Below are 27,483 nucleotides of genomic sequence, written 5' to 3' on the forward strand. Positions count from 1 at the left end.
AAATGTTAAGATATTTCAAAGTAATAAAAATAAAGAATAGCTCAAAAATAAGTAATATCTAAAAATAACATTTACTTTTAAATATCATTAATGAACACTAAATGATTTCATAATAAATAACAAATAATTTATGAAATCTGGTCATCTGATAATTTTCTAAATGTCAAATGATCTGTCTGCACTCTTGAGTTTTCAAGTGCGTTGTTTTGTTCATTTCAGTCTGACACGCTAAAAGTCTTTTATCATTTACTTTAATAAATGGTATGTTTATTCAGGTCAACAATAAAGTTAACAATTCCTCTTTTTTCTGTTTTCTTGTCCAGATTGCTTGGAGCATAAAGTTCATAGCCAGGAGAGGAGCTCCACTCCGGAAAAGGAGGAGTTGGGACCTCTGCAGGTTAACCAAGATGACAAAGTGGTCGTCCAGGAAGCTGCTGAAGCTGAGAACCAAGATCGGAAAAGAAGAAAACCTTTCTCATGCGTCACCTGTAAAAAGCGTTTTCCTTTCAAATCTGGCTTTGTTGCTCACATGAGAACTCATACTGGTGAAAGGCCGTTTTCATGTGTGAACTGTGAAAAATGTTATAAGGTAAAATCTCAATTAACTCAGCACATGAGGACTCACACAGGTGAAAAGCCATTTTCATGTGAGACCTGTGGTAAATGTTTTCATCAAAAACAGCTTTTAACTCAGCACATTGCAATTCACACAGGTGAAAAGCCTTTCATGTGTGTAACTTGTGAAAGGCGTTTCGCTTCAAGATCTACTCTCGATGTTCACATGAGAACTCATACGGGTGAAAAGCCATTTTCCTGTGGGACCTGTGGAAAGTGTTTCACTGTTAAACATTCTCTCGATGTTCACATGAGATCTCATACGGGTGAAAAGCCATTTTCATGCGGGACCTGTGGCAAATGTTTTTGTGACAAACGTACTTTGACTTGTCACGTGGTGATTCACACCGGTAAAAAACCGTTTTTATGTGTCAACTGTGAAAAATGTTTTAGAGAAGAATCTCAATTAACTCAGCACATGATAATTCACACAGGCGAAAAGCCGTTTTCATGTGAGACCTGTGGTAAATGTTTTCATCGAAAACAGCTTTTAACTCAGCACATTGGGATTCACAAAGGTGAAAAGCCTTTCATGTGTGTGACTTGTGAAAGGCGTTTCGCTTTAAGATCTACTCTCAGTGTTCACATGAGAACTCATACGGGTGAAAAGCCATTTTCCTGTGGGACCTGTGGTAAAAGCTTTCCTCAAAGACGGAATTTAACTGACCACATGAGGAGTCACACTGGTGAAAAGCCTTTTCTGTGTGTGACTTGTGGACAGGGTTTTTGTAAGAAACAGTCTTTAACTGATCACATGAAGATTCACACTGGTGACAAGCCGTTTTCATGCGTGTCCTGTGGAAAAAGTTTTCGTCTAAAAAGTTTTTTAACTAAGCACATGACGATTCACACAGGGGAAAAGCCTTTTTCGTGTGTGAACTGTGGAAAATGTTTTCGTCAAAAAGCGCAATTAACTAAGCACGTGACGATTCACACCGGTGAACACCCCTTCTCATGTGGGACCTGTGGAAAAAGTTTTCGTCTAAAAAGCCATTTAACTCAGCACATGAAGATTCACACAGGCGAGAAGCCTTTTGTGTGTGGGATTTGTGAAAAGCGTTTTGTTCTCAAATGTGTTCTCAATGCTCACATGACAACTCATACGGATGAAAAGCCGTTTTCATGCGAGACCTGTGGAAAATGTTTTAGTAGAAAACACGTTTTGACTAAGCACATGATGATTCACACAGGTGCAAAGCCTTTTGTGTGTGTCATCTGTGGAAAGTGTTTTCGTCTAAAACATCATATTAATTGGCACATGAGGAGTCACACTGGTGAAAAGCCGTAGAAGTGTTTTTCATGTATGAGCTGTGTTAAAGTTACTATAAAAGTAATTTGGATAAAAACTAAAGTTATAGAATGAAGGGCTTTCTTTTCTATAAAATGGAGAAATTGTGTAATTTATTAAATGTGATATTTTGAATCTTGAACATTTGGATGCTTAGAGATGTGCATCCCTGAAACTTTTTCCTTGAGTGATATTTTGTTTTTTTTGCTGGCAAAGGTTCATGCTTTAAAACTGTCTATGGAGCCTCCGATACACAAATGTTGATCTATTTGCTGTTGTCCTTCTGCATCCCTGAAAGGCGTCTCCATTCAATATGGGAGACATTAAGAGAGTTTGACCGGACATGGACGTGGGTCGATGGGATTTACTTTAATACATTTATAATCAAAAATATAATGTGCTGTTGTGCACTAATCATAATTTTTCCTTAATGGCTTTGCATTCTCAAATATTTATATACAGAAAAATCTTTGATGTGTTTAAAGCAAAACTAGATAGAAATTGATGCTGTTATTTGTTTCAAATATTAACCAGCCTTTATGTAAAAGCTTTTCAAATAAGTTAAAATACCTTTGAACTGAACAGAAAATTTAATATTCACTCACTTTTTAAAATGCATTTCACTTGTACAATCAAGAATAAAATTATTCTTGATTGTACAAGTGATTATTGTCTACAATAATTTGGAGTGTATCTTGTCTTGTATTATTTTTGTCTTTTTTTTGCTGCAGCTGTCTTATTCAAGATGACTATCTTTTAATGCTGAAACTAATTTAATCTCTACACATGCAGATATGTATTTAATGGCTTAAAAAGAAACTACAACACTGGCATTTCCTGTGGAAATGCAGTATTTGTTGAATGCTACTGCAGAATATTGCAGGGATATTTGAATTTTAGTGCAAAATGTTGCATAATATTGCTTACAAAGGTAAAGTATAATATCATATATTGAATGATTTTAGGATTCAAGAGAGTAATGACATTTAAACCATAGTGCAGTAATGGATGCACTAATGCATAGTGCAAACCCATTACTGGATTTGCACTGAGGAGGGTTCTGTTGCTGTTTTATACTGTGCTGTAAAAACCAGTTCACCTCCACACAGATTTCCTCTCTTTGCTTTTTGTTGCACTGAAATGATCCAAATCAGGATTGGAAAACAGCAGAAGGCTGATTCACAAAAGTAGGATTACAGAATCCAGGATAAGAGATAAAATAAGACTTGACGTGCCATCAGTTCATCCTGGCTTTATATGTTCAACAAAAACCAAACGAACAGCATCCTTTGAAGGGTTAGAAGAATTTTACATTAAACTCAAGAGAAACAACTGATTGCACTTTCGGAAACTATTTCTAGAGATGTGTGAAATTTTGAAGTATTGTAGAAAAACAAAAATCTAGAACTCTGTTGTAATCTGATATTTTGTCTGGCAAAATTCTTTATTCGTAAGCAAAGAGAGCGAAGATCATCCCCAGTTTTTGACATTTTTTAAAAATCCAAATTGTAATTGTATTTGGAATCTCTAAAATATATTGAAATATATGAATACCGGACTGAAATGTTAATGGAATTGCTCACCGATACACGTTAAACCTAAAATATTCATCCCTTTGTTGCAGTTTTAGTTATTATTATATTTTATACTGTATCTGTAATGTTTTTGTGTTTCCATTTATAAGTCTGTCTCTGCTGTGCTCTCTATATAGCATAGCATACTATTGTAAATTATGCAAGTTTTTTAAAACTTTTGCATGCATAAAGTAAAAAAAAACAACAACCAAAGTCTCAAAATTAAATAGAATTAAAATTAAATTAAATTTGGGTGATTCTGATGTGTCATCTGTGATTTGACTTTCAAATCTGTTTTTGATGCTCACATGAGAACTCATACGGGTGAAAAGCCTTTTTCATGTGTGAACTGTGGAAAATATTTTAGTAAAAAATATTGTTTAACTCAGCACATGATGATTCACACAGGTGAATCAGATTATCAGATATTCGGAAAAGAAATATTACAGATATTTACCAAGAATTTTACAATAGACTACAGAATAAATATAATGATTATTTGTAATTGTATACTGATGGTTCACAAGCTCTAAAAACTGAAGTTTCTAGTGTTACAGTAGTGATTCCTGGATTAAAGATTAACATTTAATAAAGAACATCTGATTATGTGAGTATATATGTAGTAGATTTATGTGCTACATTAGTAGCTTTAGAAAGGGTGGAGGATACTAATTTAATAAAATAATAGTTTGTAGTGATTCATTATCTGCAATGTTGACTGTATATTGAAAACGGAAGTACAAATAATCCCCAAAATATATTATTTTAGGTTATGGTTATTCATCATAGACTAACAAAACAAAAATGTAATATTATTTTGGAGTCCTGCTCATGTAGATATTTTGGGTAATGAAAGATCAGACAGGTTGGCTAAGAAGGCTGTTAAAAAAGAAGATTTTGATATGACAATAAAATGATCTAAATCTGAAGGCAAAAGAAAGAAGTTATAGAAAATGAGGTGGGCAAATTTAAAAAAATGGAAGACATTTGGATACAAAATACAGTTTATATTATGAGAATTAGATGAATAAACAGGAAAGAGAAGATAATTATAAATAGAATAAGAACTGGTCATAGTTTAAGTAAGATGTTTCTGGTTTATGTAATTGGTGTAATGCTGGATAAACGATTGAACATGTTTTTATTAGTAGTAAAAATATGTGAATCAAAGAAGATTACTGAATATGGAAACAGGTTTTAATAGAAAATTGAAATCTGAGAATGTGGTTGCTCAGTTAAATAGTAATGAAGGAAAAGGAAAGATATTTGGTTTTGTTTTCTTAAATACTTTTTAAAAAATACTCGGCTTATTAATATAATTTGAGGAATAAGTATTGAGATCCAAGAGGTGGCAGTAGTGCACCAATAATGGATACAAGCTGCCGATAAAATCAAAAGTAGAAGAAGAAGAAGAAGAGGGGCGATGAGGAAGCGGAAATAAGAGAAGATGGCGTCTGGTTTGTTTCGTCGAATGTGGGAGAGTTTTCTAAAAAGTTTATCAACGAGCCGTTAACTGCTGCTGAAGAAACATTCACAGAGTTTAAAGAAATCATCGTCAAGTTGGAGGAAGAGATGGATGATCATCGCAGACTGCTGGATTTCTCCCGGAGGCCCCAGATAATCTTACACCGAATAGGTAGGAACCACCAGCGTTAAGGTCTAAATGTCTGAAGCTTTTCTATGTGGGGGTCATTTTAGTAACGGTTTCCTTCCCTTATAAATGTTTTGTTAACCTGCACATGAACGCAGAAATCTCAATTATGCTGTGAAATTGTCTTATTTATGAATAGAGAAAATGGAACCAATGACCTCAGTTGTCTTTGTAATTCCTGAGACTTTCATTCGAAAATAGGAAATATATGAACATTAATGCATCGCAGGGCTAGTAAACAGTAGAGAAATAATTGTGGTGTTAGTAGGTGTAAAATTTAATAATAATTTGTAATAAATAAATTGTAGTAACATCCTATAAAAGTCCAATCAACAAACCACTGTTGCAGTGAAGTGTTGCTAAAAAGAAGGTAAAAAAGTCCTTCTTTTAAAAACTTGAAGATTGCTATTGTGGTTTATTTTTTCCAGTTTGGCAAGCTAGTAACGGAGATAAAACTTTTCATTTTTTCCTACTTCCTCTCCTGCTCTGGTTAAAAAAAAAGAGAGATTCATAAAGTTCAAATCATGGCAGCGGTAGCAGCACTTCCGGTGACTCCTGCCACAACCTTCCACGGTTTCCGGTGGACCTGCCACAGCTTAGTAGCTGCAGCTTCCAGCTTCGGTGACACCACGGGCTGCACGAAGCTGAAGTTAGTTTCCAGTTGTAGCTTCCGATTCGAGAAATTCCAAAAGGACTATTACAACTAATTGCGTGTGTGGGGGGGCGGATTACATTTTTTGTCATGGGGCCCAGGATTTCTGTCAGAGCCCCTTTTTGTTGGCATTTCTGTCAGAAGGAGAGTCAGTGCTTCATCCAGCTGCAGCTCTTATCCTCCTGAGACCCAGAAAAAAAAAAGTTTTTGAATTTTTTTTTTTTTTCACTACATGACTCTTTGGAGTGAAAAAACATCACTACAATTGAAAAAGTTTCAAAACATGTTATTATTTATTTATTACAGTATGTCCTTTGGAGAGGACATCGGGACTCTCTTGTGGCAAATATGAACACATTTTGAGGCCCAGGATGTCCTCTCTAAGGACCAACAGGATTTAACACAGTGGCATGTATGGTTTCAGAGTTATGAACAAAAAAACCTATGTCCTCCACAGAGGACAAAAATGTATTGCTGGGTCTCAGGAGGATATCAGAGTTCATGAAGAACTGTTTTTGTATGCTCATTTAATTATTGTATGTTTGGATAAGGGTAGTTAAACAGCATTCATCAGCAGCAATCAACTGCAAAAATTTAATCAAAGATATATATGATGAAATCAATTTCAATCTATCACATCTCTCCCTAACCTCTGTTGCTGAACGCGCTGGAGGTATATTTTGCGAGACAGAGAACTGGACCACAAACACCAGCCCAGCTCATTCTCTCTGTGGTCACAGTTCATCTATTCAGTGTGCTTTTGCGCTCAGCACCCTCCAGTCTCACTTTTCCTTTTCCCCGAATGCTCAGCTATCACTTCCTTACCCTGCTGAACCTTTGACCACAATTATAGGTTTACTGTTGATGTCGGCACTTTAACTGAGATTAGATCATATGTCACCAAATCAGTGGCGAATGTATGTATTCCTTTTTTTTGTGTGTTTTTGTTCAAAATAAAATAATTCATATTCCACCTGACACAGCAGCAGTGGGTTGTGTCACCAAAACTAGAAGCCATTATTAAGCTGTGGCAGGTCATGGCAAGTTGTGGCAGGTGTTACCAGAAATGCTGCTATTGCTGCCACTGCCATGATTTGAACTTGGCCCTGCTGAAAAACACCCCACAGGCCCAACCAGGTGCATGCTGGTCCTATACCAGTTTCTATACTTGCAGAAAATGTGCCTGTCTAACTTAGAAAAGTAAATATCAAGAACAAAAAATGAACATAGAAATAAACTCAGTGAATAAACCCCAAAAATATAATGTCAACTAAGAATACATTTTAACAAAATTCGGAGTAAGAAAAATAAAGAATGAATAGCTCCAAAAGTGAATGTCTAAAAATGTTAAACTGTACTCAAATTATAATGCTTACAATAACTGATTTCATAATAAATAAATATTTTTTAGTACCAGCTGAATTTGTCAACTGATCTGTCTACGCTCTTAAATTTTCAGTGGCCTTTTTTTTGTGATTTCTGTCTTGAATGGTGAAAGTCTTTTCTCGTGTTCTTCAGTAAAGTTAACAATTCCTCTTTTTATCTGTTTTCTTATCCAGATTACCTGCTACATGATGTTTATAAGGAGAAACTATGTGACCAAGAGAAGAGCTCCACTCTGGACCAGGAGGAGTTAGAACCTCTGCAGGTAAAACAGGAAGAGCCAGAAGATCAACAGATAAAAGAAGAGCAGGAGGATCTAAAACATGAGCAGATAAAAGTGGAAGAGAAAGAAGTTTACTGCAGTCAGGCTGAGGAACAGCTTGAGTTAAAACAGGAGACTGATACCTGCATGTTGGTTCCTGTTGATGAGCAAACAGACCACACTGAATCAGAACCAAACAGGAACCAAGTCATCTTCCAGGAAGCTGCTGAAGCTGAGAACCAAAATCAGGAAAGAAGAAAACCTTTCTCATGTGACATCTGTAAAAAGCGTTTTGCTTTCAAATCTGCTTTTGATGCTCACATGAGAACTCATACGGGTGAAAAGCCGTTTACATGTGTGACTTGTGGAAAATGTTTCTGTCAAAAACAGAATTTAACTGAACACATGAATATTCACACTGGTGAAAAACCGTTTTCATGTGTGAACTGTGGAAAATGTTTTCGTTTAAAACAGACTTTAACTAAGCACATGAACATTCACACAGGTGAAAAGCCTTTTTCATGTATGAACTGTGGAAAAAGTTTTCGACTGAAAGAGCAATTAACTCCGCACATGAGGATTCATACAGGTGAAAAGCCTTTTTCATGTGTTAACTGTGGAAAAGGTTTCACTGTCAAATATGATCTCGATGTTCACATGAGGATTCATACAGGTGAAAAGCCTTTTTCATGTGAGAACTGTGGAAAAAGTTTTAGTCTAAAACGGACTTTAATTATGCACATGAGGATTCACACCGGTGAAAAGCCTTTTTCTTGTGTGAACTGTGGAAAAAGTTTTAGTCAAAAAGAACATTTAACTCAGCACATGAGGAGCCACACCAGTGAAAAGCCTTTTCCATGTGTGAACTGTGGAAAAATTTTTAGTCGAAAACAGAATTTAATTCAGCACATGATGATTCACACTGGTGAAAAGCCTTTTTCATGTCTTACCTGTGGAAAAAGTTTTAGTCGAAAACATCATGCAATTCGGCACATCAGTAGTCACACCAGTAAAAAGCCTTATTCATGTGTGACGTGTGAAAAGCGTTTCTTTGTCAGATCTGCTCTAAATGTTCACATGAGAACTCATAAAGGTGAAAAGACTTTTTCTTGTCTGAGCTGTGGAAAAAGTTTTAGTCTAAAACAGAAATTAACTCAGCACATGACGAGTCACACAGGTGAAAAGGCATTGTCATGTGTTAACTGTGGAAAAAGTTTTACTCAAAAACAGCATTTAACTCAGCACATGAGGATTCATACAAGTGAAAAACCTTTTTCATGTGAGAACTGTGGAAAAAGTTTTAGTCAAAAACAGCATTTAACTCAGCACATGAGGAGTCATACAGGTGAAAAACCTTTTTCATGTGTAACCTGTGGTAAGAGTTTTACTGCTAAATCTTCTCTCGGTATTCACATGAGAATTCATACCGGTGAAAAGCCTTTTTCATGTGGGAACTGTGGAAAAAGTTTTAGTCAAAAACAGAATTTAACTAAGCACATGAGGAATCACACCGGTGAAAAGCCTTTTTCATGTGTACAATGTGGTAAGTGTTTCGCTATCAAATATTTACTCTATGTTCACATGAGAACTCACACAGGTGAAAAGCCTTTTTCTTGTTTGAACTGTGGAAAAAGTTTTTGTCTAAAAGGGCAATTAACTCAGCACATGGAGATTCATACAAGTGAAAAGCCTTTTTCATGTGTACAATGTGGAAAGTGTTTCGCTATCAAATATTTACTCAATGCTCACATGAGAACTCATACAGGTGAAAAACCTTTTTCATGTCTGAACTGTGGTAAGAGATTCACTGGTAAATCTTCTCTCAATGCTCACATGAGAACTCATACAGGTGAAAAGCCTTTTTCATGTGGGAACTGTGGAAAATGTTTTTATCAAAAACAGAATTTAAATAAGCACATGAGGATTCATACTGGTGAAAAGCCATTTTTATGTCTGAAATGTGGAAAATGTTTTAGTCAAAAATATCATTTAACTCGGCATGTAATGATTCACTCCAGTGAAAAGCCTTAGAAGTTCACTATCTATGGCATTTGGATAAAAACGTGTTATTTACCAGAGGGCTTAATATTTATAAATTGGTGACATTTTTTAATTAAGTTGTTAAATGTGATCATTTGGATCTTGAAATTTGGATTCTTAGAAATGTGCATCTCTGAAACGTTTTCCTTGAGAGACATTTTTTGTTGTTGTTTTGTAATTGTTTTGCTTACAAAAACATTGATTTTATTGATTCTACTCATTCTTGTTTTTTATGACTTATTCATGCCTTAAAATAAGTAATTATTATGTTTGGATTAAAAACATTTAATCATTCTTATTCAGCGTTATTCATTTATGCATTATACCAAGTAATCATCACACAAAGTTTTAATGTTCCAGAATCTTATTGTAGCACTCATATTAACATTATATTATTGTGCTTTTCATGCTTCTTGGGATTTATTTGAACATTGTTACTTCTGCAAAAGCACAGGTTGGACCAGTGAAAAGGTCAACTTGCAGTCTCAATGCTCTCGGTGCTATCGCTGACACTGTAGCTGCAGCCTGTAAGAAAAGAAACACTCTTGATGGGGAGCTGAGGGAAGTTGACACCCCACCCACGTGAAAAATACAGCAAATAGACTGAGTGGTTAGAGGGTGTAAGTAAGATCAGATGGGAGAAAATGCCCTGTAATGTAAAGAGATTAGATGGTGATGGTTTGTATCAAATTTTCTACATAAAGACACATTGTCAAGAAAAACCGAGATCATCCCACTTCCCCGTGCTGGAGATTTTAGTTTAACAGTAACAATAAATAAAGTTATCTTTAAATTTAATCACACAAGTGACATCTAGGCCCAACATTAGGCTTAAACTTCAATAAAATCAATCTGGTTGTGTGTGTTGTTAATGTCACTGTATCTGAACACACATCAATCTGTGTGCTTGTCTATGTATGTTTGCTCAATAAAAATGTTCAATAACTGGAGTAGGGAGCTACAGACATGATCAGAGCTGCAGAGATATAAGTGCAGAACCCCAGGAGCACCACCGTAGCTAAAATCATCCCCAGAGTCACAAATGTCCCTCCTCAGATGAGGGCCACAGGTCCCCAGATGCCCCAAAGCCAGACACTCCCGCAAACCAGAGACAAAGTCTCTCAGGACAGTCAGCAGCTTTAGAGTGTAGCTAATATATTCCTAGATTCAAATTTTCTTCTTTTAGACTAATAAAAATGAAGCTATAAAAAAGCTAATGTTATAAAGTCAAAACTGTTCCAATCTCAGGGTTAAAGTATAATTTTCAGGGAACACATAAAGCATTAAAAGCAACATTTATAGAGATGTCAGAATAAATCTGAGTTTACAAAGAGCAGAGGGAAAACTCAGAGCTAAGAGATAATTATGTGTAGATTTAGAATTTCTGACTGTTACTGTAATATAGGAAAAGTTCTTATTTGGTGGTGTTGTAAAGAAACAGTGAAACATGTTGCAGGATGTAGGAGATATGAGTCAGAGGACGAGATCCTTGGGTTGAGCGCAGAGCGGCGGTCAAATCAGGAACCAGGGATGTGGGTCGATGGGTCTTGTCCCTTTTAGCAGTGCAGACTCATTTCCTCCCTATGGCTCCTCTGCTGATCTTCTGTCTGCATTTCTTGTCGGCTTGACTTCAGCACCGGAGACTAAGAACACTTACTCCTCTTTTCATGGTTATTTGTACTCTCTCCCCTCATGGTTGTGTATGGGGTGATGGCCTACGTGACTACTTGAACGTTTGATGACTTGTCGGAAAGTACCAGACCTTTCCCCCCCCCCATCAGTCAACGCCTTGTTCACTTCCCCTTTTTTATTGTTTGTTCACTGACCATCTGGCATGACTTCTCTAATCTGGTTTCAGAAAAAACATTCCAGTTCCTGTTTTGGAGTTCGTTTATCTTCCCGCTCAGCTCAGACCCTTGACTGGCCCTTACCGCCACTCTAATTATAACAGCCTGAGATCAACATGTCACTACGGTTCACACAATGTATGATTACTTCAGTTACAGCCCATGTAAGCTGTATGATCATCATAAATCATTAAACATAATCATCTTTCTGATTGAATTCTTCAACAAAACTTCTTTTAATAATCATCTGAGTTTTAATTCTATTCAACATTTATTCATCATGTTATTAATTTCTCAATTTGCTTTTTATTACATCAACTCTTTGTATAATCATCAATAAATCAAAATACAAGAATACTTATTTTATAATCATCAGTAAATCAAAATGTCTCTCAGGCTTTTATGATCTGTTTTCTGCGTTTACCTGGAAAATCTCACCACTCTATACCAGTTTTCACAATAATATTACCCATAGATTTGTGGAGAACTGGAATACTAATATTGTATTTGTTTTATTTAAATAAAGTGGAGGAAAAGATTTTACGTTTTTCAAAGAGAACTGGCACTGTATGAGAAATCTTTAGATGTGATGATGAAATTATCCAGAAGGTGGCGCTAATGCAACATTATGAATTAATAAGGAAACTGTTGCTGCTGGGGGTTTTATGTAGAAAAAGCATATGATATGTTATGGAGAGATGGATTAATGATTAAATTACATCAGATAGGTATAGAAGGAAATATGTTTAATTATGGGATTGTTTTAATGTGCTAGAACTATTACAATACAGTAAAATAGAAAATTGAAATCCTATAGGAAGTGTGGTAAACCCAACATTATTTTCAGTTATGATTAATGATATTTATAAAGATTTATCTTTAAGTTTTAGCAAATCACCTTTTGCTGATGATAAAGTGTAATGGAAAAGGGGCAGAAATGTAGAATATCTTCAGGAAGGGACAGATTAAGTGGGTAAGTGGGGAGTGGAGTGGGGTTTTGATTTTCAATTGAGAAAACAAAAGTTATGTTTTTTACAAATAAAAAATTGGGGTTGATAAACAGTTGTGCTTATATGTGAAAGAGCCAGAGAGGGTTGACTACTTTAATTTATTGGGAGTAGTTTTGATAGAAAATTGACTTGGAAAAATCACATAGAACATAATATAGGAAATGATGTCATAAGACAACAGATAATGGTTAATTATTGGATAAATTTAAAATTATATAATGAAGATCAACCAGTTAAGAAAGTATTAGAAAATTGTTTGGAAAGAGGAAAGGAACAAATTAATAGTTTTAGGTGGGTTGGGGATGATAGAGCAAAAACATTTAACACATATAACAAAAAACTCAGTCCAGCAGTATTGTGGCCTTTGAGATCTACATGTATATGGAAATACATTAATGTAGATAGATCATTATCAGATATTAAGAAAAGAAATATTACCAGATATTTTAATATTAAGAGATATTTGCCAAGAATTTTACAATAGAATACAGAATAAATATAATGATTATTTGTAATTGTATACTGATGGTTCACAAGCTCCAAAAACTGAAGTTTCTAGAGTTACAGTAGTGATTCCTGAATTAAAGATTAACATTTAATAAAGAACATCTGATTATTTGAGTATATATGTAGTAGATTTATGTGCTACATTAGTAGCCTTAGAAAGGGTGGAGGATACTAATTTAATAAAATAATAGTTTGTAGTGATTCATTATCTGCAATGTTGACTGTATATTGAAAACGGAAGTACAAATAATCCCCAAAATATATTATTTTAGGTTATGGTTGTTCATCATAGACTAACAAAACAAAAATGTAATATTATTTTGGAGTCCTGCTCATGTAGGTATTTTGGGTAATGAAAGATCAGACAGGTTGGCTAAGAAGGCTGTTAAAAAAGAAGATTTTGATATGACAATAAAATGATCTAAATCTGAAGGCAAAAGAAAGAAGTTATAGAAAATGAGGTGGGAAAAATTTAAAGAAAAGGAAGACATTTGGATACAAAATACAGTTTATGTTATGAAAATTAGATGAATAAACAGGAAAGAGAAGATAATTATAAATAGAATAAGAACTGGTCATAGTTTAAGTAAGATGTTTCTGGTTTATGTAATTGGTGTAATACTGGATAAACGATTGAACATGTTTTTATTAGTAGTAAAAATATGTGAATCAAAGAAGATTACTGAATATGGAAACAGGTTTTAATAGAAAATTGAAATCTGAGAATGTGGTTGCTCAGTTAAATAGTAATGAAGGAAAAGGAAATATATTTTGTTTTGTTTTCTTAAATACTTTTTTAAAAATACTCGGCTTATTAATATAATTTGAGGAATAAGTATTGAGATCCAAGAGGTGGCAGTAGTGCACCAATAATGGATACAAGCTGCCGATAAAATCAAAAGTAGAAGAAGAAGAAGAAGAGGGGCGATGAGGAAGCGGAGAAAAAAGAAGATGGCGTCTGATGTCTGTGTCGTTGAATGTTGGAGAGTTTTCTAAAAAGTTTATCAACGAGCCGTTAACTGCTGCTGAAGAAACATTCACAGAGTTTAAAGAAATCATCGTCAAGTCGGAGGAAGAGATGGATGATCATCGCAGACTGCTGGATTTCTCCCGGAGGCCCCAGATAATCTTACACCGAATAGGTAGGAACCACCAGCGTTAAGGTCTAAATGTCTGAAGCTTTTCTATGTGGGGGTCATTTTAGTAACGGTTTCCTTCCCTTATAAATGTTTTGTTAACCTGCACATGAACGCAGAAATCTCAATTATGCTGTGAAATTTTATTATTAATGAATCGAGAAAATGGAATCAAACTTTTCATTTTTTCCTACTTCCTCTCCTGCTCTGGTTAAAAAAAAAAAAGAGATTCATAAAGTTCAAATCATGGCAGCGATAGCAGCACTTCCGGTGACTCCTGCCACAACCTTCCACGGTTTCCGGTGGACCTGCCACAGCTTAGTAGCTGCAGCTTCCAGCTTCGGTGACACCACGGGCTGCACGAAGCTGAAGTTAGTTTCCAGTTGTAGCTTCCGATTCGAGAAATTCCTAAAGGACTATTACAACTAATTTTCCCACCACCTTCAGCATCTTGAAGGCTACAACACCTAGACTCGTCAAACCGGATTTTTCTCAACTGATAGGAGATTATGTAAAACCAAGTTTGGGATTTGTCATTCCTTTATTTGATTTGTGAGACTTTAGTAAAGGTTGCTTTCACCACTTTCTATGCATTGTTGTCATCGGCAATTGCGAAATATAGGGGTGGAAGTTATGACAATTCTAAGGGCCGCTGACCAATAGGGGGCGCTCCACACTTTTTTATTTTTATTTTTTTTTGTTCATAGAAATGAATAAAAAAATTGGGCCCTGTCAATTACAAAGTTAATTATATTGTGTTTTCTAAAATAGTTTTTAGCAGTAAAAATTAAATATTACCCTTCCACACCAAAAAGCACATATTTGCCCTGAACCCCACTGGATCTGCATGAAATAGTTCGTTCCTGGTGTTCAGCAGCAGTCAGTACAAGGCAAGAACGACTGTGGCTGTTACTATGCTGCTAAGAAAAATAATAAAGTTAGGTTTTCAAATAATAGAGAGAGAAAAGATTCCTGGCAGAGCCCCTGGTTGTCGGTACTTCTCTCAGAAGGAGAGTCGGTGCTTCATCCAGCTGTAGCTCATATCAGAGTTCATGAAGAACTTTTTAGTTGGATTCACAGGAGGAGATCCACCTGGGATTAACGACCTGGCGTCTTTCTACGAGTTAATTTACTAGCGGCTGAAGTCAGACCACACTCGTTAAGGTGCTCTTGGAATTTGCACAGGTGAAAATTTTGTGGCTTAGTTTACAAGTCACAGAGGTGATATTTTCCTCTTCCAATTATTTTGGCTAAGGCCACCCGGTCAAAACCTGTTTCTGTCTTCAAAGTCAAGCATCATGATTAATTAGACCAATCGGAGAACTTTATAGTGACACACAGAAGGATTGTCCACCACTTTTGACTGTCTTGGCATGCTCATTTAATTGTATGTTTGGATAAGGGTAGTCAAACAGCATTCATCAGCAGCAATCAACTGCAAAAATTTAATCAAAGATATATATGATGAAATCAATTTCAATCTATCACATCTCTCCCTAACCTCTGTTGCTGAACGCGCTGGAGGTATATTTTGCGAGACAGAGAACTGGACCACAAACACCAGCCCAGCTCATTCTCTCAGTGGTCACAGTTCATCTATTCAGTGTGCTTTTGCGCTCAGCTCCCTCCAGTCTCACTTTTCCTTTTCCCCGAATGCTCAGTTTTCACTTCCTTACCCTGCTGAACCTTTAACCGCAATTATAGGTTTACTGTTGAAGTCGGCACTTTAACTGAGATTAGAGGTCACACACACACAATTATCATTACTGATTACTGATTAAATACATTACACTTCTTATTATGGTTAAAATCATCAGTGTGCTCTTACTTTTACACGTTAAGCCAATTCAGTTACAAACTTTAACTTCCCAGGGCTCAACAGATCACATGACTTTCAAAGACCCCCTGGGAATGAGGCCGACTCTGACTCCAGTTCATTCAACAGCAGCTGGACCGCTCTAGAACTGCTCTGATTACAAAACCACAACACAGAGACACTTCAAACCTGGACTAGATTATTCTGCTCTAACAGCAGAATATTTTAAACCACCTCATCATGACGCCATATGAGAAGAGAACAATGATTGATGCAGCAATTTGGGGTTCTGTTCCCTTTTCTTGCATGCCACCCCTTTCATTTTCACACTTATTCTTTCTTTGTGGCTAAATAATTTGAGCAGAATGAAAAGAAAAGTGAAAATATCCAAGTGTTAGTATGACAAATCATAGTTAAAACCATTAAAAATGCCTAACTTCAAACTTGTAAACATATTTAATTTCAGAGATTTGAATATTTCTCTAATTCTGCTTGTAGTTGCATGAGAAGCTCTTCTCTCATGGCAGAAAAAGACATTCAGTAATGAATAACATTAATTATTTTTCTGATTTTTATATATGATTATTTTTGGATGCTCATATTGCTTCAGTCACTGTCATTTTTTTACCTCTCATCCATTTGGCCATTATCAGTTTGTTCCATTGCCTGAGCCCTATTTAGTGCTTTTGTTTCTTCCAGGGCATTTATAAATGGCTGCGTTACATTCAAAAATATAATGTTAAAAACTCTTTCCTAAAAATACAAATATTTACCTTACATTTTAATAAAGATAATTTACAAATCTTTATTTATGCTATTGTGTTTAATTATTTCAGACCCTGCTTCTCGTCACCTTTTTCTACCTACCTTTGTCCTGACAAGTGGACTTTTAAACAACAGACTTTTTTGTTTGTTTGTTTGTTTGTTTTGTTTAGTTTAAAAAAAAAAATCATATTCAATCTGACACAGAAACTGTGGTATATGTCGCTGAATCAGTGGCGGATGTATGTATTCCTTTTTTTGTGTGTGTTTTTGTTCAAAATAAAATAATTCATATTCCACCTGACACAGCAGCAGTGGGTTGTGTCACCAAAGCTAGAAGCCATTATTAAGCTGTGGCAGGTGTTACCAGAAATGCTGCTATTGCTGCCACTGCCATGATTTGAACTTGGCCCTGCTGAAAAAACCCACAGGCCCAACCAGGTGCATGCTGGTCCTATGAAATGAATATCTAAAAATGTTTAAATGTACTCAAACTATAATTCCTACAATAACTGATTTCATAATAAATAAATATTTTTTAATACCAGCTGAATTTGTCAACTGATCTGTCAAAGCTCTTGAATTTTCGGTGGCCTTTTTTTTTTTTGTGATTTCTGTCTTGAATGGTGAAAGTCATTCCTCATGTACTTCAGTAAAGTTAACAATTCCTCTTTTTATCTGTTTTCTTATCCAGATTACCTGCTACATGATGTTTATAAGGAGAAGCTATGTGACCAAGAGAAGAGCTCCACTCTGGACCAGGAGGAGTTGGAACCTCTGCAGGTAAAACAGGAAGAGCCAGAAGATCAACAGATAAAAGAAGAGCAGGAGGATCTAAAACATGAGCAGATAAAAGTGGAAGAGAAAGAAGTTTACTGCAGTCAGGCTGAAGAACAGCTTGAATTAAAACAGGAGACTGATACCTGCATGGTGGTTCCTGTTGGTGAACAAACAGACCACACTGAATCAGAACCAAACAGGAACCAAGTCATCTTCCAGGAAGCTGCTGAAGCTGAGAACCAAAATCAGGAAAGAAGAAAACCTTTCTCATGTGACATCTGTAAAAAGCGTTTGGCTTTCAAATCTGTTTTTGATGCTCACATGAGAACTCATACGGGTGAAAAGCCGTTTACATGTGTGAACTGTGGAAAAAGTTTTACTCAAAAACGTGATTTATCTCGTCATGTGATGATCCACACTGGTGAAAAGCCGTTTTCATGTGTGAACTGTGGAAAATGTTTCTGTCAAAAACAGGATTTAACTCTGCACATGAGGATTCACACAGGTGAAAAGCCGTTTTCATGTGTGACCTGTGGAAAATGTTTTCGTCTAAAACAGACTTTAACTAAGCACATGAACATTCACACAGGTGAAAAGCCTTTTTCATGTGTGAACTGTGGAAAAAGTTTTCGACTAAAGGATCAATTAACTCGGCACATGAGGAAACATACAGGTGAAAAGCCTTTTTTATGCGTTTACTGTGGAAAAGGTTTCACTGTCAAATATGATCTCGATGTTCACATGAGGAAACATACTGGTGAAAAGCCTTTTTCATGTGGGAACTGTGGAAAAAGTTTTAGTCGAAAACGGACTTTAATTATGCACATGAGGATTCACACCGGTGAAAAGCCTTTTTCATGTGTACAATGTGGTAAGTGTTTCACTATCAAAAATTTACTCTATGTTCACATGAGAAGTCACACAGGTGAAAAGCCTTTTTTATGTGTGAACTGTGGAAAAAGTTTTAGTCTAAAACGGACTTTAATTATGCACATGAGGATTCACACCGGTGAAAAGCCTTTTTCATGTGTCCAATGTGGAAAGTGTTTCTCTATCAAAAATGTACTCAATGCTCACGTGAGAACTCATACAGGTGAAAAACCTTTTTCATGTGGGAACTGTGGTAAGAGATTCGCTGGTAAATCTTCTCTCAATGCTCACATGAGAACTCATACAGGTGAAAAACCTTTTTCATGTGGGAACTGTGGAAAAAGTTTTGGTCAAAAACAGCATTTAACTCAGCACATGATGAGTCACACTGGTGAAAAGCCTTTTTCATGTGCGACGTGTGAAAAAAGTTTTAGTCACAAACATAATTTAACTCATCACATGATGAGTCACACTGGTGAAAGGCCTTATTCATGTGTAACGTGTCAAAAGCGTTTCTTTGTCAGATCTGCTCTAAATGCTCACATGAGAACTCATACAGATGAAAAGCCTTTTTCATGTGGGAACTGTGAAAAAAGGTTTCATAAAAAACATAATTTAAATAAGCACATGAGGATTCATACTGGTGAAAAGCCATTTTTATGCCTGAAATGTGGAAAATGTTTTAGTCAAAAATATCATTTAACTCGGCATGTAATGATTCACACCAGTGAAAAGCCTTAGAAGTTCACTATAAATGGCATTTGGATAAAAACGTGTTATTTACTAGAGGGCTTAATATCTATAAATTGGTGACATTTTTTAATTAAGTTGTTAAATGTGATCATTTGTATCTTGAAATTTGGATTCTTAGAAATGTGCATCTCTGAAACGTTTTCCTTGAGAGACATTTTTTTTTTTTGCTGTTTTGTAATTGTTTTGCTTACAAAACCATTGATTTTATTGATTCTACTCATTCTGGTTTTTTATTACTTATTCATGCCTTAAAATAAGTAATTATTATGTTTGGATTAAAAACATTTAATCATTCTTATTCAGAGTTATTCATTTATGCATTATAACAAGTAATCATCACACAAAGTTTTAATGTTCCAGAATCTTATTGTAGCACTCATATTAACATTATATTATTGTGCTTTTCATGCTTCTTGGGATTTATTTGAACATTGTTACTTCTGCAAAAGCACAGGTTGGACCAGTGAAAAGGTCAACTTGCAGTCTCAATGCTCTCGGTGCTATCGCTGACACTGTAGCTGCAGCCTGTAAGAAAAGAAACACTCTTGATGGGGAGCTGAGGGAAGTTGACACCCCACCCATGTGAAAAATACAGCAAATAGACTGAGTGGTTAGAGGGTGTAATCTTAAATTTAAAAAGCAAATAAGATCAGATGGGAGAAAATGCCCTGTAATGTAAAGAGATTAGATGGTGATGGTTTGTATCAAATTTTCTACATAAAGACACATTGTTAAGAAAACCCGAGATCATCCCACTTCCCCGTGCTGGAGATTTTAGTTTAACAGTAACAATAAATAAAGTTACCTTTAAATTTAATCACACAAGTGACATCTAGACCACTCGTGAAGTTACTTTAATGTAGATAGATGATTACCAAATATTAAGAAAATAAATATCAGATATTTGCCAAGAATGTTATAATCGAATACAGAATAAATATAATGATTATTTGCAAATGTATACTGAATATGAAAATGAAGTTTCTAGTGTTACAGTAGTGATTACTGGATTAAAGATTAACATTTCATAAAGAACATCTGATTATGTGAGTATATATGTAGTAGATTTATGTGCTACATTAGTAGCTTTAGAAAGGGTGGAGGATACTAATTTAATAAAATAATAGTTTGTAGTGATTCATTATCTGCAATGTTGACTGTATATTGAAAACGGAAGTACAAATAATCCCCAAAATATATTATTTTAGGTTATGGTTGTTCATCATAGACTAACAAAACAAAGATGTAATATTATTTTGGAGTTTTGCTCATGTAGGTATTTTGGGTAATGAAAGATCAGACAGGTTGGCTAAGAAGGCTGTTAAAAAAGAAGATTTTGATATGACAATAAAATGATCTAAATCTGAAGGTAAAAGTAAGAAGTTATAGAAAAGGAGGTGGGAAAATTTTAAAAAAGGAAGACATTTGGATACAAAATACAGTTTATATTATGAGAATTAGATGAATAAACAGGAAAGAGAAGATAATTATAAATAGAATAAGAACTGGTCATAGTTTTTTGATTGGCACTAAGATGGGGAAACATCTTACTGGTTTATGTAATTGGTGTAATACTGGATAAACGATTGAACATGTTTTTATTAGTAGTAAAAATATGTGAATCAAAGAAGATTACTGAATATGGAAACAGGTTTTAATAGAAAATTGAAATCTGAGAATGTGGTTGCTCAGTTAAATAGTAATGAAGGAAAAGGAAAGATATTTGTTCTTTAGGAAATACTCGGCTTATTATTAGAATTTGAGGAATAAGTATTGAGATCCAAGAGGTGGCAGTAGTGCACCAATAATGGACACAAGCTTCCGTTAATATCAATAGAAGAAGAAGAAGAGTATGAGGAAGTGGAGAAAAAAAAGATGGCGTATGGTCTGTGTCGTTGAATGTTCGAGAGTTTACTTAAAAAGTTTATCAACGAGCCGTTAACTGCTGCTGAAGAAACATTCAGAGTTTAAAGAAATCATCGTCAAGTCGGAGGAAGAGATGGATGATCATCGCAGACTGCTGGATTTCTCCCGGAGGCCCCAGATAATCTTACACCGAATAGGTAGGAACCACCAGCGTTAAGGTCTAAATGTCTGAAGCTTTTCTATATGAGGGTCATTTTAGTAACGGTTTCCTTCCCTTCTAAATGTTTTGTTAACCTGCACATGAACGCAGAAATCTCAATTAACGGAGATCAAACTTTTCATTTTTTCCTGCTTCCTCTCCTGCTCTGGTTAAAAAAAGATTCATCAAGTTCAAATCATGGCAGCGATAGCAGCACTTCCGGTGACTCCTGCCACAACCTTCAACGGCCACCGGTGTTATAGATTTACTGGTGGCGGCATCTGGGAGAGACCGATGTTTCTGTGGGCGTGGCTTTTTAGGACCCCTTTACCGAACCAGGAAATAAACAATGCGATAAGCTTAAACAACTACAAACCTTTGAATAAATACTATCCGATTCCGTAAGACACCCATTAAGATCCCGGAAATTACTAATTAGAAACACTTTAATTGGTTTTTTCTGGTATGTTGCCTTTTTTAAAATTAATTTGCAAAACTACCAAAATATGTAAATTACGCAGAACTTGTTCTGATTTCTGTGTTGCTTCAGAGGTTGAAACACGTCAACGGAAGATCGAAGTAGATCTCAAGATGCCATAAACGGATCTCAAAGCAAAGATTATTCCCTGAAAGCCGAAATAAGTGTTTGAAGAGCCATGGGATTAAAAATTAAACATTTAAAACGATCGACTGACTATGTTATTTTTCACATCTCCTTCATATTGTATGATATTTCAATTAGATATCCACAGAAACAATAGCGAAATCTCTTTTAACACTGTTTTTGTAACATGTTATAGTTTATTTCCTAGTTCATTTACAGAAGACATGGCAGATCTATGTGGCAGTGTCATTTTTTTTTTATTGATATTTTCTCTCGTAATTTAACTAAACATCTTAATTCTTTTCATCAAGTGACCCAAATACTCAACCATAAGAGAGAACGCTGAAAAAACAATTGTTTTATATACTTTTACATCAGAAACGGGTTAAAATCTTCACTCAAACTGAGATTCTGAAAGTGTCACCAGTAAAAAATTTCTGTATAATTGAAAAAATGTAAATTTTAAAATGTCTACAGTAACAATAAATACTTTTCGAAAGAAAAAAAAAAAAAGTCACCAGTTAATCCAGGTTTGCTTCTTAAAGCGCGAGGTGTCCGTTAGATCAGAATCAATAACAGGTTGGATTAATGGACTTCCGTTGGCCGATATAGTTTAGTGGATAAAGCTGCTCTCGGAACTCAGCGACCGCTGGTCCGAGTTCAGTTAGAGACGTCGTCTGATTCACTTTTTGGACCAGTTTATAAAAATAATATCCACTTGCCGCCAACGTTTTGGAGGTAATATCGTTTAACAGGTTTGCCAGGCAAACTTTTAACTGTAAGGATATTGTGAAATTACTAAATTGCACAGCTTTGCGTCTGCAGCCCAGTTAAGGTGCAAACGAAATAATGTGGCTTCCATTAAATGAGCAAGGAATTAGTTTGCATTATATCAGAACTGTTTACATTTATTGACATGTTTGCAGAACATGTCAGTCAATTTAAGACCGAGAAGATGTAAAATAATCGTCAGTACTCTAACAATGCTGGGTGAAATTCTTACAGTTCAGCACAGTCTCCTCTTGAAGTGTGGTATATTTTGGTGATATTTCAATATATTCTTGAATATTCCTTCACATACAAAGAATTATTATTGTTTTGACGAGATCATAGACATTTTCTAATCAGTTTATTTACGTTTGTCTTGTTTTGATCAGGAAACGACACAGCCACCTAATTGTTTACAAACATCTGCGTTGAGGACCCCGTTTGACTGTCACTAGTTAATTCAGGTCTTAATGCGGCTCGTTTTGTTTTTAAGTTTATTTCCCCTCATCACCAGCCTGCAAACTGTTTCCCAGTAGAGAACACATACATATACCGTAGGCTCATAAACTGTTGGTGGTATCTGACCTTAATGTAGGAACGTTTATTATTATAATTTTGGCTTGTCAATTTGGATATCACCACCAACTACAACACTGGCTGTTAACTTTATATCATTTAGATGAGATTTTATTGCAGTATAACTCATCGACATTACTTGATATTCCTCTCTATTTGGTCACATAAACACCACAAGCAACACCATCAGGTATGTGATTTAAATTTTAATAAATATGATAACACCAACCTCATTGTTTAGCGACACTTTCTGTAGGTAGTGTCACTAAAAAAAAAAAAACCCAGAAAGTTCAGAAACAGTGCGGTTTGCATTGCAGGATCTGAGCCAGAAACACGCATTAAGCTAGAAGTGTTAAGCAAATCACATTACAGGGACTTGAGAGTCAATTCCAATGTTTTTCTGATCAGTGCTGGTTACAAAAAGCAGAAATCTTCCACTTAGGTTTACATTGTGTCTATTCATGAGATGAAATGAATTTATTCTGGTGAACCTGAATGGGAATGTCATGTTACTCGTTGATCTGGTTATGCTGCAATGCGGTGTTTACGTAGCGCACTGAACGCTGCTCTGTTGAAACTTGTTTTGAAACATAATTTTCACATGCAACATTAAACATATTTGACTAAATGCGAGACAGAGAACTGGACCACAAAACACCACCCCAGCTCATTCTCTCAGTGGTCACAGTTCACATACCTGACATAGCAGCAGTGGGTTGTGTCACCAAAGCTAGAAGCTTTGGTGACACAAAGCATTAAGCTGTGGCAGGTCATGGCAAGTTGTGGCAGGTGTTACCAGAAATGCTGCTATTGCTGCCACTGCCATGATTTGAACTTGGCCCTGCTGAAAAACCACCACAGGCCCAACCCAGTGCATGATGGTCCTATACCAGTTTCTATACTTACACAAAATGCACCGGCAATTCGTCCTGTCTAACTTAGAAAAGTAGATATCAAGAACAAAAAATAAACAATTAACATAGAAATAAACTCACTAAATAAACCCCAAAAATATAAAGTCAACTAAGAATACATTTTAACAAAATTCAGAGTAAGAACAATAAAGAATAAATGGCTCCAAAATGAATAAAAATACTCAAACTCAAACTATAATGCCTACAATAAATGATTTCATAATAAATAAATATTTTTTTAATACGAGCTGAATTTGTCAACTGATCTGTCAAAGCTCTTGAATTTTCAGTGGCCTTTTTTTTTGTGATTTCTGTCTTGAATGGTGAAAGTCATTCCTCATGTACTTCAGTAAAGTTAACAATTCCTCTTTTTATCTGTTTTCTTATCCAGATTACCTGCTACATGATGTTTATAAGGAGAAGCTATGTGACCAAGAGAAGAGCTCCACTCTGGACCAGGAGGAGTTAGAACCTCTGCAGGTAAAACAGGAAGAGCCAGAAGATCAACAGATAAAAGAAGAGCAGGAGGATCTAAAACATGAGCAGATAAAAGTGGAAGAGAAAGAAGTTTACTGCAGTCAGGCTGAAGAACAGCTTGAGTTAAAACAGGAGACTGATACCTGCATGGTGGTTCCTGTTGGTGAGCAAACAGACCACACTGAATCAGAACCAAACAGGAACCAAGTCATCTTCCAGGAAGCTGCTGAAGCTGAGAACCAAAATCAGGAAAGAAGAAAACCTTTCTCATGTGACATCTGTAAAAAGCGTTTTGCTTTCAAATCTGCTTTTAATGCTCACATGAAAACTCATATGGGTGTAAAGCCGTTTTCATGTGTGACCTGTGGTAAGAGTTTTACTGCTAAATCTTCTCTCAGTATTCACATGAGAACTCATACAGGTGAAAAGCCGTTTTCATGTTTGAACTGTGGAAAATGTTTTAGTCAAAAACAGAATTTAACTCAGCACATGAGGATTCATACAGGTGAAAAACCATTTTCATGTGTTAACTGTGGAAAAGGTTTTTGTCAAAAACAGAATTTAACTCAGCACATGAGGATTCATACAGGTGAAAAGCCTTTCTCATCTGTCATCTGTAAAAAGCGTTTTGCTTGCAAATCTGCCTTTGATGCTCACAAGAAAACTAATTCAGGTGAAAAGCCATTTCCATGTGTGACCTGTGGAAAATATTTTAGTCAAAAACAGACTTTAACTAAGCACATGATGATTCACACTGGTGAAAAGCCATTTTTATGTGCTAACTGCGGAAAAAGTTTTCGGCTAAAAGAGCAATTAACTCTGCACATGATGATTCACACAGGTGAAAAGCCTTTTTCATGTGTTAACTGTGGAAAAAGTTTCACTGTCAAATATTATCTCGATGTTCACATGAGAACTCATACAGGTGAAAAGCCTTTTCCATGTGTGAACTGTGGAAAATGTTTTAGTCAAAAACAGAATTTAACAAAGCACATGAAGATTCACACTCGTGAAAAGCCTTTATCATCTGTCAAAAAGCGTTTTTCTTTCAAATCTGCCTTTGATGCTCACAAGAAAACTAATTCAGGTGAAAAGCTTTTTTCATGTGTGACCTGTGGAAAAAGTTTTAGTCTAAAACGGATTTTTATTATGCACATGAGGATTCACACCGGTGAAAAGCCTTTTTCATGTGTTGACTGTGGAAAAAGTTTTAGTCGAAAACATAATTTAGCTCAGCACATGAGGAGTCACACCAGTAAAAAGACTTTTTCATGTGTAACCTGTGGAAAAAGTTTTAGTCGAAAACATAATTTAAATCAGCACATGATGAGTCACACTGGTGAAAGGCCTTATTCATGTGTGACGTGTGAAAAGCGTTTCTTTGTCAGATCTGCTCTCAATGTTCACATGAGGACTCATAAAGGTGAAAAGACTTTTTCATGTCTGAGCTGTGGAAAAAGTTTTAGTCAAAAAACGCAATTAACTAAGCACATGAAGATTCATACAGGTGAAAAGCCATTTTCATGTGTGACCTGTGGAAAAAGTTTTAGTGAAAAACAGAATTTAACTCAGCACATTAGGATTCATACAGGTGAAAAGCCTTTTTCATGTGTAACCTGTGGTAAGAGTTTTCCTGCTAAATCTGCTCTCGGTATTCACATGAGAACTCATACTGGTGAAAAGCCGTTTTCATGTGGGAACTGTGGAAAATGTTTTAGTCAAAAACAGAATTTAACTAAGCACATGAGGATTCACACCGGTGAAAAGCCTTTTTCATGTGTACAATGTGGAAAGTGTTTCACTGTCAAATTCTTACTCGATTTTCACATGAGAACTCATACAGTTGAAAAGCCTTTTTCATGTGGGAACTGTGATCAGAGTTTCACTGGTGAATCTTCTCTCAATGCTCACATGAGAACTCATACAGATGAAAAGTTTTTTTCATGTGGGAAATGTGAAAAACGTTTTTATCAAAAACGGAATTTAAATAAGCACATGAGGATTCATACTGGTGAAAAGCCATTTTTATGCCTGAAATGTGGAAAATGTTTTAGTCACAAACATCATTTAACTCGGCATGTAATGATTCACACCAGTGAAAAGCCTTAGAAGTTCACTATAAATGGCATTTGGATAAAAACGTGTTATTTACTAGAGGGCTTAATATCTATAAATTGGTGACATTTTTTAATTAAGTTGTTAAATGTGATCATTTGTATCTTGAAATTTGGATTCTTAGAAATGTGCATCTCTGAAACGTTTTCCTTGAGAGACATTTTTTTTTTTTGCTGTTTTGTAATTGTTTTGCTTACAAAAACATTGATTTTATTGATTCTACTCATTCTTGTTTTTTATGACTTATTCGTGCCTTAAAATAAGTAATTATTATTTTTGGATTAAAAATATTTAATCATTATTTTTCAGTGTTGGATTCACTCCTCCTATTCCACTAGAGGGCTCTGTAGTTGCTTTGCATTGGTACGTGAGTTTACATGAGGAGGAAGAAAACTGAGTTTTGTTATCTGTTATAAACGTGCAGTTGGTGAATTTGCTAGAGCTAATTAGCTAAATGCTAGCTGTGTTTTACTGCACTGTGATATTTAAATGTAAATGTTTATTATATTACGAGGTGTTCTAAGAGTAAACTTTGCCTTATAACCTGTTAGTCAAGTCAAGCCTAGCTCCTAAATCTATGTTTAAGTTTGTGTTTATTGAATATTGTAATACTAAGTATTGATGTTTTGTTTTTACTTTATTTACAGTTTAACCGGCCTGTCCGTGTAAAAGCACTCGTTAATAAAATTAGCAACAACAACGGCTGTCTTGTGTTCTTTGTAACTTTCAGAGTTATTCATTTATGCGTTATAACAAGTAATCATCACACAAAGTTTTAATGTTCCAGAATCTTATTGTAGCACTCATATTAACAATATATTATTGTGCTTTTCATGCTTCTTGGGATTTATTTGAACATCGTTACTTCTGCAAAAGCACAGGTTGGACCAGTGAAAAGGTCAACTTGCAGTCTCAATGCTCTCAGTGCTATCGCTGACGCTGTAGCTGCAGCCTGTAAGAAAAAAAACAATCTTGATGGGGAGCTGAGGGAAGTTGACATCCCACCCACGTGAAAAAT

At 35.5% G+C, this 27,483-nt stretch overlaps 2 protein-coding genes and 1 long non-coding RNA gene across 4 annotated transcripts in view; all 3 read left to right on the forward strand.

The window, feature by feature from the left end:
- Positions 1 to 9,681, forward strand: part of LOC116731638 (zinc finger protein OZF-like) — a 46,528-nt gene extending 36,847 nt beyond the window's left edge. Inside the window, exon 4 of the mRNA XM_032581453.1 lies at positions 9,023 to 9,681. Within this exon, the coding sequence (XP_032437344.1) occupies positions 9,023 to 9,456 (434 nt within the window). The 3' untranslated portion in view covers positions 9,457 to 9,681. The remainder of the gene's footprint in view (positions 1 to 9,022) is intronic.
- Positions 9,682 to 17,814: 8,133 nt separating this feature from the next.
- On the forward strand, positions 17,815 to 27,167 carry LOC116730917 (gastrula zinc finger protein XlCGF57.1-like). The gene is made up of 3 exons (XM_032580490.1): positions 17,815 to 17,828; positions 25,024 to 25,107; positions 25,276 to 27,167. The coding sequence occupies exons 2-3, from the start codon at positions 25,092 to 25,094 to the stop codon at positions 26,457 to 26,459; spliced, it is 1,200 nt and encodes a 399-aa protein (XP_032436381.1). The 5' UTR covers positions 17,815 to 17,828; positions 25,024 to 25,091; the 3' UTR covers positions 26,460 to 27,167.
- On the forward strand, positions 20,792 to 21,698 carry LOC116731068 (uncharacterized). Of its 2 annotated transcripts, none has more exons than XR_004341526.1 (2): positions 20,792 to 21,009; positions 21,564 to 21,698. It is a non-coding gene; the product is annotated as an uncharacterized LOC116731068 (long non-coding RNA). The 2 variants fall into 2 exon arrangements; XR_004341525.1 differs by lacking the exon at positions 20,792 to 21,009 and adding an exon at positions 21,018 to 21,474.
- Positions 27,168 to 27,483: the final 316 nt, after the last annotated feature.

The sequence above is a fragment of the Xiphophorus hellerii genome, chromosome 13 (assembly GCF_003331165.1).
Source record: "Xiphophorus hellerii strain 12219 chromosome 13, Xiphophorus_hellerii-4.1, whole genome shotgun sequence".
NCBI lineage: Eukaryota > Metazoa > Chordata > Actinopteri > Cyprinodontiformes > Poeciliidae > Xiphophorus > Xiphophorus hellerii.